Source organism: Argopecten irradians, chromosome 2, assembly GCF_041381155.1.
Source record: "Argopecten irradians isolate NY chromosome 2, Ai_NY, whole genome shotgun sequence".
Lineage (NCBI taxonomy): Eukaryota > Metazoa > Mollusca > Bivalvia > Pectinida > Pectinidae > Argopecten > Argopecten irradians.
Genome location: NC_091135.1, coordinates 14,017,857 through 14,030,123, shown reverse-complemented (window position 1 = coordinate 14,030,123; position 12,267 = coordinate 14,017,857). Strand labels below are relative to the sequence as shown.

Genomic DNA, 12,267 nt, shown 5'->3' with positions numbered 1-12,267 from the left:
AAGGCTGAAGTCAGGGTCAATAAGTGGAACCTCTTCAAGGCTGAAGTCAGGGTCAATAAGTGGAACCTCTACAAGGCTGAAGTCAGGGTCAATAAGTGGAACCTCTTCAAGACTGAAGTCAGGGTCAATAAGTGGGAACTTCTACAAAGCTAAAGTCAGGGTCAATAAGTGGAACCTTTACAAGGCTGAAGTGAGGGTCAATAAGTGGAACCTAATGCTAAAGTCAGGGTCAACAAGTGGAACCTCTACACAGCCAAGGTCAAGAAGTGGAACTTCAAACAATGCTAATGTCAGGGTCAATAAATGGAACATCTACAAGGCTAAGGTCAGAGTTAATAAGTGGAACATCTACAAGACTAAGGTCAAGGTCAATAAGTGTAACTTATACAAGGCTATGGTCAGGGTCAATAAGTTGAACCTCTACAAGGCTGAAGTCAGGGTCAATAAGTGGAACCTCTACAAGGCTGAAGTCAGGGTCAATAAGTGGAACCTCTTCAAGACTGAAGTCAGAGTTAATAAGTGGAACCTCTACAAGGCTAAGATCAGGGTCAATAAGTAAAAACTTCTACAAAGCTAAAGTCAGGGTCAATTAGTGGAACCTTTAGAGGGCTGAAGTGAGGGTCAATAAGAGGAACCTAATGCTAAAGTCAGGGTCAACAAGTGGAACCTCTACACAGCCAAGGTCAAGGTCAATAAGTGGAACTTCAAACAATACTAATGTCAGGGTCAATAAATGAAACATCTACAAGGCTAAGGTCAGAGTTAATAAGTGGAACATCTACAAGGCTAAGGTCAAGGCCAATAGGTGGTGAAATATCTACAAGGCTAAATGTGAAGGTCAATAAGTGGAACAGATACAAGGCTAAGGTGAAGGTCAATAAGTGAACACTATAAGGCTAAGGTCAGGGTCAATAAGTGAAAATCTACAAGGCTAATGTCAGGGTCAATAAATGAAACATCTACAAGGCTAAGGTCAGAGTTAATAAGTGGAACATCTACAAGGCTAAGGTCAAGGCCAATAAGTGGGTCTTACAAGGCTAAGGCAGTAAGTGTGGGTCTTCTACAAGGGTAAGGTCAGGGTCAATAAGTGGGACATCTACAAGGGTAAGGTCAGGGTCAATAAGTGGGTCTTCTACAAGGCTAAGGTCAGGATCAATAAGTGGGTCTTCTACAAGGCTAAGGTCAGGATCAATAAGTGGGTCTTCTACAAGGGTAAGGTCAGGGTCAATAAGTGAAACATCTACAAGGCTAAGGTCAGGATCAATAAGTGAAACATCTACAAGGCTAAGGTCAGGATCAATAAGTGGGTCTTCTACAAGGCTAAGGTCAGGATCAATAAGTGGGTCTTCTACAAGGCTAAGGTCAGGATCAATAAGTGGGTCTTCTACAAGGCTAAGGTCAGGATCAATAAGTGGGTCTTCTACAAGGCTAAGGTCAGGATCAATAAGTGGGTCTTCTACAAGGCTAAGGTCAGGATCAATAAGTGGGTCTTCTACAAGGGTAAGGTCAGGGTCAATAAGTGGGTCTTCTACAAGGGTAAGGTCAGGGTCAATAAGTGGGTCTTCTACAAGGCTAAGGTCAGGATCAATAAGTGAAACATCTACAAGGCTAAGGTCAGGATCAATAAGTGGGTCTTCTACAAGGGTAAGGTCAGGGTCAATAAGTGGGACATCTACAAGGCTAAGATCAGGATAATATGAAGAACATCTATAAGACTAAGGTGGGGCTTAAAATCATTACTGATACAACTTTTTTATGTTAAGAAAATAATACATTTAGATTTATTGTTTTCATTATTACCCATCAAACCACAATTTTAAAATCAATTAAATTTATTCAATACCTTGTTGCTACTTTTGTTCGATAGACTAATATTAGTTTTTCACGTACAATACATTGGATGAAGCTCAATCAATTAAGAAAGTACATCAATATTTCATGCACCTGAATACAGGACAAGTTAAAAAGCCCCTGAGGTTTATATACATTAGGTCGTACATGGTCATAACAGTGAATGTGTTACTGAATTTTCCAGAGGTAATTCTAGTTTTTGATGTACCTTTTGAAGGTCATAGCTGACTAAAAAGTAAATACTTTAAAGGTCACACATAAACAGTGTCACAACAATGGTCTTTGAAGGTCACTGACAACTTTAGAAAGCATCTTTCACTTAACCACATTACACAGTTATGTTGTACTGCAAAGTTCAAGGACTATTACATAGCCATTGCAAAGTTCACCAAAGTTACATATGTAGTAATTAAATTAGAAGAGCTTAGTTGTATATGCAATGTTGGACAGCGTTTATAGATAAACTCTGGACAAAACACCTATGTTATTCTGGAACAACATATCAAATATTCAATCAATAAATTCATAAAAAGTAAGCTGCTTGGTACAGATTATTTTCAGTACAACTGCAAAACTTTGGTGTGTTTCAGCATAAATCTGATACCAAGAATGAACTGAACGGAAGGCTTCAAACAGGGAAATTTCTGCAAATAAAAAGAAATCTGAGAAAAGTAGCCCGAGGAACGTCTCCATTACAGTGTGTAATAAAATGTGACAGGCCCCCGTGCTACCAGGCAATAAAATATCACAGAGCCCTATGCGCTACAGTGAATAAGATGGTTTATTGTCAATCCATATGCGGGTTGACTGCTCAAGATTCCAACATTCTCTGTTATTCTATATTCTGGCAGCTTATCTTTATGAAATATTTATTCTATGTAGAAAACTTAATAAACATAGAACTAGAAAACCATATTTTCAGATATTTTTGGCTTCTATGAATAATGAATGATTGATTCGACTAAAAAGCAAATAGAAACAAAATTCTAACATTTTTATCATCAGCTATCCTTTGACACTATATAAACTTTGATATACTATATCTGACACAGTAAACATCCCTTTTTGAAGCAACATCCCTTTTTGAAGCACTAATTATACTTACATCGAAGTAAATGCATGCCGGAAATATGACAACAAACAGGTTCTTTTGCAAATTTATTTATGGCTTTAACGTTTTTGTAATGATTTTGTGAAAGGGTAGATCACATTTGGCCTTATGAAGTTCCTCCTTATTCCCTTTAATTAGTTAAGCTCTGGGCACATACTAGGTCAAATACGGTAATAAAAAAAAAAGTTTCAGCAGTTTCATCACAGTGGAAAGTAGCTGTAGACATATGTTCTCTACTTAAGGAAGATAGCACAGGCTCACAATCAGATGGATAGAATGATGTGTCGTACAATTCTAACATTTCATCAGCATCATTTCTATTTTTTATTTCAGTTTAATGACAATTACTCGTGTCATCAGACCAGGGCTCTGTAATCCCCAAGAGTATAACATGATTGTACAGATCTTCTCCAAAACACATTATATCAAGCCATTTGTGCTACTGATATGTGCAGCAATTGGAGACAGATTAAATTATAACCATTCTACACACATCTACACATATAAGCTGATAACAAGATTTTTAAAAATTGAGATTCAATATCACACTTAATGGATTTTGGATGGCAGATTATTGCTCAGTTCATAAAAAGATAGGTCATCAAAAACCAATTAAATGTTGAATCATTATACAATGTTTATAGATAATGTAATAATCTGCATATGACTGTACAGGAAAGCGATATATCTCGGAAGGAATTCAACTCAGGGCAGTCATGATGTTGCAATAATTGGCAATTTTATATAAAGTACATTCAATTGTAGATTTTAACTGTGTTGAATTCAAATGATGCTAGGAGACTGGTAAGGTTCAGCTTGACGATATAACGATGGAGCTCTTTCCAATTTTATAGTGCTATCTTACTGGAACCACCTGGTCACATGATACTGACAACTGGCAAACCAGTCGTCCCATTGCCTTTATGGTAAATTAGGGCTAAGCAAGAGCAGAAAATACCACTTTTATCGACTTAATGTATGTCTTGGCCAGAAAGCAGAACCCAAAGCCTTCGTCTAAAGGTGTGGAGCTCTTGTCAATGAAGACATTAAAGTAACAAAATGAAAAAGAGATAAGATTCAAAATTCAGTTGCTTAATCGTTGGAGTGATGGTTACGATGACGCAATCTAAACTCTTTCAAGTCATCAAGAAAAATAACGAGAAACAAAACCAAATCATGGGTTGAACTACTTCAAATACAGATTTCAAATCAATTTACAAATCAGCTTCACATCAATCCATACTTGAATGGAGTCGAGTACTAAAGATGGCAATTAAGACAGCGGAGAAGAAAAACAATTAATTCAGATCAAGACAATTCACACCAAATCAAGAAAAATCCAACTTCCTCTGACTAATCATTGTTTCAATCAACCTTTCTGATCAGTTTCAAACGTTTTATCAGCTAAGACTCTGATAGTTGTCGAAGATATTTTTAATTTGCCTGTTTGTCTCCCAACTTCTACATCATTACTGCAACAAAAAAGAGATAAAAGAGTTTTTTTCATTAGTTTCAATATTGCTATGATTAAATGAAATGTAGAAAGAGGTGGATTTGAACCAAGCACAAAACAGTTAAACATTGTTATAACAAATCTTTTGAGTCATCTACAAAATAACTTTGTTATAAGCATACGAGTTCATTATATACATATATTACTGATATCTTAAAGGATCCTTGATGGACAATGAAAATTACTGTGTTATAACCATGACTTTGTTGTAAGCATTCGGTATAGACATATTTTACTACATATATATACTATCTTGAGTTATATGAATTAGATTCTAATAGCATATTTGAAGGTATGTTGGTGTCATTGACCTTGGCAGATCTTAGATATTTTCTTCCTTAAGATTCATATATTTGCAATATGATTTGTCAATTTCACCAATAAGTCATTGTTAAACTTCTACACCAGAAGAGGGGCTGTTTTTGTGAATAATTACGGTGTTACTGACCCTGTTCCAGTATAATATCTCCCTCAATGTTAGGGTGTTCTGCTTCCTCTGATCATTCTTTACCTAGACCAGACACTACATGCATAGCTGGCATTCTTCTGACCACAGGTCAGTTCAATATGTATAGTCAGCTTTGGAAATCACATGTGGAACATTTATAAAGAATTTGGTAAGGCTATGAGGGAGATAAACTGGGGAAGAAGTGGAAGAAAGAAGAGGAGATTTAGCATGAGTTTTATGAGGGGTGTGTTATCAACCTATTTGTGAAATTTCACATATTTGAAGAACAAAATATTATATATGAATTCTGAAGGAGCTAGCTGGTACTGACCGTTACCAAGCCTAGACATATTGAGAATGGTTAATGGCAGCTTAATCCTCCACCAGAAAAGTCTATCATCTTTCCACTCTTATTTACTACACCTTACATCTTCTGTATCAATCTAGGTCTATCTTGTTGTACATACAGGGTCAGTAGTGAATACAAAGGCTGATGGTCAGTCTCAATTAGGCTCAATCAAATACATAGATACAATGTACAATACTACATAGAATCTCTGGACAAGCTGATGTTTGTTGTTATATCCAAAATAACATTGGTCAGCACGAAGGAAGAGTTTGTTGTAATACTGTATTGTCCGAATACATTACACTACATAGCATTATGAAGTCAGATATTTTCATTGTGTGGTCTGCTAAATGTATATAATCCTTGATAATATAGGCATCAAAGTTGATGCATGTTGCCAGTCTGATTCAAAGTCACAGAGAAGAATCACTATACATATATGATCTTTAGAATTAGTCAAAGTCATTAATCTAGAGATGCCAAAGCTTGTTATTGGCCAATTATCATAATGCTCAAAGCTCTGGGTTATTGAAAAATAATTCAATGCAAAAATTAAATTAATGTTAATTGCCATATGACCTTGAAAATTGGTCAAGGCCAAGATGTTTAGAATTAATCAGCTCCTGGCAGATGCTGGGTATGTAGAAAGGATGTGACAACCCTAGACTGCTAGAACAAACTGGCCTTGCTACAGTAGCAGTGGCAGCAGCTCAACCCACAAGTTAATTTTTTTTTCTAGAAATTTAAATCAAATCTCTTAGAGACATGCTGGTTCCATTATCAAAGCCCATTACCTAATTGAAATACCTTATCAAGTATGAATGATTTAAGCAAAATACATCTTTTTTAGGGTTTTAACAAAATTACCCTTGACAACTCAACATCAACTGTATCTCTGGAAGCATCCCGACAATTAATTCAGCTGACATTTTCTAGTTCTCATTAGCCTTGCGGCTCTTACTAGATATAACCTGGAAGCAAACTTAGACTTGAAGAAAATTAAAGCATTTGTGATGAAAACTTGGACTGACAAACAACACAAGGATATGGTCTCCAAATGTCACAAACAATAATAGTATTTTTATAAACAGTACTTCTGACCCAGATGGTGTTGACAGTAACAAACCTTATCTGGCTATAGGTGTCCTTAGCTGGTGTTGGTGTTTTGTTTTATTTGATTAGTTTAATGTACCATTAAAATTCAGGGTCAAATAAGGATGTGCCAGGTTTAAATGGTGGAGGAAAGCCAGAGTACCAAGAAAAAATCTACCAACCAGCAGTCGGTACATGGCCACTGCCTCATATGGCATTTGAACTTACCCCCCAGAGGTGGAGTGCTTGTGGTAATATGTTAGGACATCTTAACTACTCAAGTCACATCAGCCCCAGCCTAGTGGTGATACAACACCACAACCTTCTGACACTATGAACACTGATGTCCCTTCTGACACCAAGGACACCATGTCCCTCCTTACACCAGGGACACTATGTCCCTTCTGAAACCATGGACACCCATGTCCCTTCTGACACCATAGACACCATGCCCCTTCTGACACCATTGACACCATGCCCCTTCTGACACCATGGACACCATGCCCCTTCTGACACCATGGACACTATGCCCCTTTTGACACCATGGACACTATGCCCCTTTTGACACCATGGACACTATGTCCCTTCTGACACCACGGACACTATGTCCCATATGACACCATGGACACTATGTCCCTTTTGACACCATGGACACCATGTCCCTTCTGACACCATGGACACTATGTCCCTTATGACACTATGGACACTATATCCCTTATGACACCATGGACACTATGTCCTTTATGACACCATGGACACTATGTCCCTTTTGACACCATGGACACCATGTGCCTTCTGACACCATGGACACCATGCCCCTTCTGAAATCATGGACACCATGTGCCTTCTGACACCATATGACACCATGTCCCTTCTGACATTATGGACACTATATCCCTTCTAACACCACAAACACCACGTCCCTCCTAACACCACGGACAACATGTCCCCTTCTGATATCAAAATGCTAAATGTCATTCCAAGCTGATTAAAAAATGCCAATGTGTGGACTGTCCCAATAACCTGCGGAAACTGTCACCAATATTGGGTCAAATTGACGAGTGCCTCATTAATCTGTCCTGGAATCAATAATTCTGTCTGCATATATAACATAAACGTTTATCCATGGGGAAGGACTGATGTTATCCTGATCCAAAACGTCTGTACATGAATACAAAGTTCAGAACACTAACTTTTCTGAGTCTTTTGCATGAGTTTATATGGCCTTGTTAAATGACAATCATCCTTAGGCTTAAATACTTTGTACTAAGTGTAGTTGGTCTGTTCATTGAAAATTATAAATAAGACAGAAATTCCAAAATATCATCCTAGCGAAAATATTCTGCTATACATTATTTCATGTTGAACTCTTTCACCCCTTAAGACACATTTAAACTCTTCTGATACAAAGGCCGGAACAGTTCATGATGGATATTCAGGGGTGAATTAGTTGTAATACAGCTAACTCATAGAGTTTTTCAACATTTTAAGATTGATTTCAAAAATGAAATTATTTGTTGATTAACAAGAGCAAGAATTTGCAGACCAATCAAATTAAGTCTTTCTGCATGACAACACCATGGAAAATAATTGAGTTTTTAATTTGATTTTAAATTGATTGTTTGAGTGAGTAAATAGATTCACTGATAAGTTATCTTTAGCCAAAACACATTGAGCCTTTAGCTACAATTCATTTTTACTATATGTTTTGTTTTTCCTTTTAATTTTGTATGAGATAGAAAGTTTTGATATGACAATTGCTTCTGTTTGATTTATTTAACATCCTATTGACAGATTGGGTCATTTATGGACATATCCGGTTTATGTGGTGGAGGAAAGTCGGAGTACCAAGCGAAAACTACTGGCCTGTGGTCAGTACCTGGCAACTGCCCCACAGAAGATTCAAACTTGTAACCCAGAGATGAATGGCTTGGGCTAATATGTAAGGTCAAGACTTGGCCACCGCGACCTCTATGACAATTGTAATTGTATTCTATCACACAAACATGTGGTAGTATACTACAACATGGACTTACAGTGAGCCTCCTAATATCCTGATTTGTAAAATTTGGGTGCTCGTTTTTATACCTGTTTATTTCTAATTCTATATATAAACAGAAGATTCCTGTAGAATGTATGCATGGAGGCATGTTGTTTAATATTCAAGACACACATTTGAATTAAAAGAAAAGTCTTACGTGATGAACTGCTGTAATCTCCGTACAATATTGTGTTATTATATATCTATACCTACCAAAGAGTATAGAGTCATTTCAGATACAGGAAATGAAGTCACATTGATCAGAAACGTGACCCAACGTATTTATAACTTTTATTTGGGATTTTTTTTGTGTGAAATAATCAATAAAACAGCTCAAGTCCTTATCAAAATACTTCAGGTCATATGTTCTTATTGCAATGATCAGAAAATTACAACACAATCTGGGCCAATCAATACATAATCAAGTATTACATCATTGTCAAATACTGGTATTCAAGAACAATTTGATTTCTTCTCTCTCTCATTGATCTTTTTTACCCATCATTTTGATAATAACCGTCAGTCATTTAAGTATACCTACATAGAGTACCCAGGGAAAAGTCACCAACCTACGGTTCACGCTTTCATTTATGTAAGATGCGCAAAAAACACAAACATAAAAATTACAATTATGATGCTTTTTTCAAGTCTTTGAAGGAAGGGGGATGGTTTGGATACAAAATTTTATTACAAATATAATTGAAATATCATTATGATTGGAAATATCATATATGCAGTCTTACCATTTTTTGTGCCATCCTGATGCGATGTTGAGATCCAAAGAAATTCACACTTGTAATCCAAGGTTTGAAAACACAATCCACGGTATATATATATTCCTCTTGTACCCAGAGAAATTTTTTTATGATCTATACAATAGAATAATTCCGAAGCTGCGTCACCGCGATTCTACACGATCCCGTGAAATCAACACCACAGGCTTGTATCACATGACGTCTTGAATGAAAATCAACAAAAATTTCTGTTGAGTTGCCTAGGATAATCCGGTGTTTGGAAATAATAAATATCTAAAACAGTGTATTCAAGCTTCAAAATGGCACTTTAGACTTTCCTGAAATTGGAAATACCTGAATCATCATTTGGAACACAACAGCTCTATATCTGCTAATGTAAACATTGATTTATCATACAGGCAGCTTTCTGTTAATTCTGATTCTCAATGTATAATTGGAGCGATTTATCTCAATTAGAAATTATAAATATTTCATTAGATTTAATTTGATGCATAATAGTTTAAACACATTGATAAATACTAATTGGTTTTCCACACAGAAACTTAAGAAGTGCACATTCTTCCAAAACAAGCCTATCTGTCTTCTCTCACAACCACATAGGGTGCATTCACAATAGCTTTAATTCTAACTGACCCTTACACTTTCAGAAGAAATTCCTTCTTCCTTTTTCATCCTCTTATTATCATATTGTACTTAAATTTTTATCCTTTTCCATACCTCTTATTCATTATTCCTTTTCTGTAACATTCTAAAATCAATCATCAATGATCACTTTTTCTTTTCCCACTCTTTCTTTTCCCAAACTTTTCTCCATTTCTCTTTTTTTCATTCTTCTTCCCTATTTTCTTCTTTTTCTTGTACAATCTCTCACTTTCTCCATCTTACGTTTTTCAATCTTCCAACCTAATGTTTCATCATTTCTTTTCTTCTTTTTTTTAACATTCATTCTAATTTCCCCTATTCAAGTAAGTCCTAATCTTGTGAATCTACTGTTCTCTTTTACTTTGGTTTCTTTCTCCATCTTTTACTTCCTTTCCATCTTTCACTTTTCTATACCTTCATCTAAAATTCACCTTCATTTTATCTTACCCTATACTTTTAAAGGCCGTGAGATACTTTCCCTCTATCTCTTTCCATTCTGTTTCTTTCCCTTTTGCTATCTTTCCCTCAATCATCAATGATAGAACCCAATTGCATCATTGATAGTTTCTTCAGGTTATTGTATCTTCTTTATCTATCTTTCGTTCTCTATTTCATCTCTTCATCCATCTATCTTTCTCTCAATCCACCCATTGATGAGATGAGATAGTATCTACTTCTCCTACCCCCACCTCTTTTTAGGTAATCTATATGCAGGTCCTTATCAGTGTCCATCCCTAGACAACTTCTGATAATTACATAGCCCGGATGTAATTCAGTACCTAGCACCACACCAATACAGATCAGATTCAGTCCAATAAATGTGAGTGATTCCCCAAGATCTGATCAATCTCAAAATGACCACTGGTCAAGATTCCAAACTCTACTGGACATCTGCTCCAGTGGCATATACGAGAATCCTTAAAGCAGTGAAGCATCTCTGATTTTTAATTGATTATTGACTCGAAATTCTACTCCATGTTGGGGCATTCCACTTATATAAATCAAAGCTTATAGCTTACATTGATTCCTCTAGAACTTCAGCAATCACAAATCTTAAAAGTTTTCTGCCATTTGCTTTATTTGTTTGTTTAGTTTTACGTCCTATTAACAGCCAGGGTCATGTAAGGACATGCCAGGTTTGTTGGTGGAGGAAAGCCGGAGTACCCGGAGAAAAACCACCGGTCAGCGGTCAGTACCTGGCAACTGCCCCACATGGGATTCGAACCCGCATCCCAGAGGTGGAGGGCTTGTGGTAATATGTCGGGACATCTTAACCACTCGGCCACCGCGGCCCCACCATTTGCTTTAGGACATAGTGTATAAAAGGGAAGCTAATAGCCTATACATATTACAACCATACATCTACATAGACTTACAGAGAGGAAGGTGATGTTAGATGGAACGAAATAGTCCTTCCTAAAACGTCAATTAACAATACAATTAGGTTCTTAATGTCTTTTTATTCTATTTGCAATCCAACTGCAATGAAACCTGCCTAGTAACCACCTATGTATAAACTTGCCACCTGCTTATCTAAATGGCCACTAATAATATGTATATGTACAAGTTGACATGTATAAAATATATATAAAGACCACTTGGCTATAGGGACCGTTTTTCCATTGTCCCTTGGGTGTGGTCTTTATAGACAGGTTTGACTGTAATATAAAATCTAACACATCTTCTCAAATGAATGAATAAATGACATTCAACTCTCTTCCGTACAATACAAATATAATGCCAATATATATCTACTGCATGGCCTCGTTAGAATCACAAATCATCATATCTCTTCCTCATAACGCTTTCTCACCTCACAGCTATCAACATGTTATTTATCATATCTTAGGACACCAATCATACTTAAAAACATTTTCTGGATACTGACCCAATTTCCAATATTCTTCATTCCTTGCTTCAAACTATAGAGAACTAGTATCTCTGCCTTGGCCCTATAATTTGTACACAAAGCAGTCACAGGAAGTAAATCCTATGTTTAGTTTACTTTTGCTGTACTTTCTACAACATTTTGACCCCTAATTCCTGTGTAGTATGATAGCTAACAGTGGAGAATCTCAACTCTATATCACAACAACACTGAAGAGGTTTTCAATCTCTTTGTTTGATTTATGGAGGAAACATCTATGTGTCCACAAAGCTTTGCTATCTTAAGTAGCTAATTAACTTCAAGAAATTCCAGAATGATATTGAAAGAAGGATCGTTTTAATATGATCAAGTTTTTATATTTCCCCTTCAAAACCATTCTTCCCTTTCTTTTAAATTCTGTTTGTGTTTTCTTTTCACAGAACTGAAAAAATTGATTTTGTGGTTAACAAGCTTGACACAAGATATTTAACTACACCACATTAGCTATAATACACAGGAATCAGATGTTGTACATCCCCATAAAAACCCTAAACCAGTACCTATATTCACACCTAATACTTACTTTTGTGACCTGAGC

At 36.3% G+C, this 12,267-nt stretch overlaps 1 protein-coding gene across 4 annotated transcripts in view; it reads right to left on the bottom strand.

Moving 5' to 3' along the window:
• LOC138314546 (5'-AMP-activated protein kinase subunit gamma-1-like) overlaps positions 1-12,267 on the bottom strand; it is a 274,001-nt gene that overhangs the window by 131,496 nt on the left and 130,238 nt on the right. Inside the window, exon 2 of one of the 4 annotated variants that reach the window (XM_069254934.1) lies at positions 9,149-9,477. The exons of the other annotated variants lie outside the window; for them this stretch is intronic. Coding sequence (XP_069111035.1) covers positions 9,149-9,163 — 15 coding nt within the window. The 5' untranslated portion in view covers positions 9,164-9,477. The remainder of the gene's footprint in view (positions 1-9,148; positions 9,478-12,267) is intronic. 4 annotated transcript variants of the gene reach the window in all.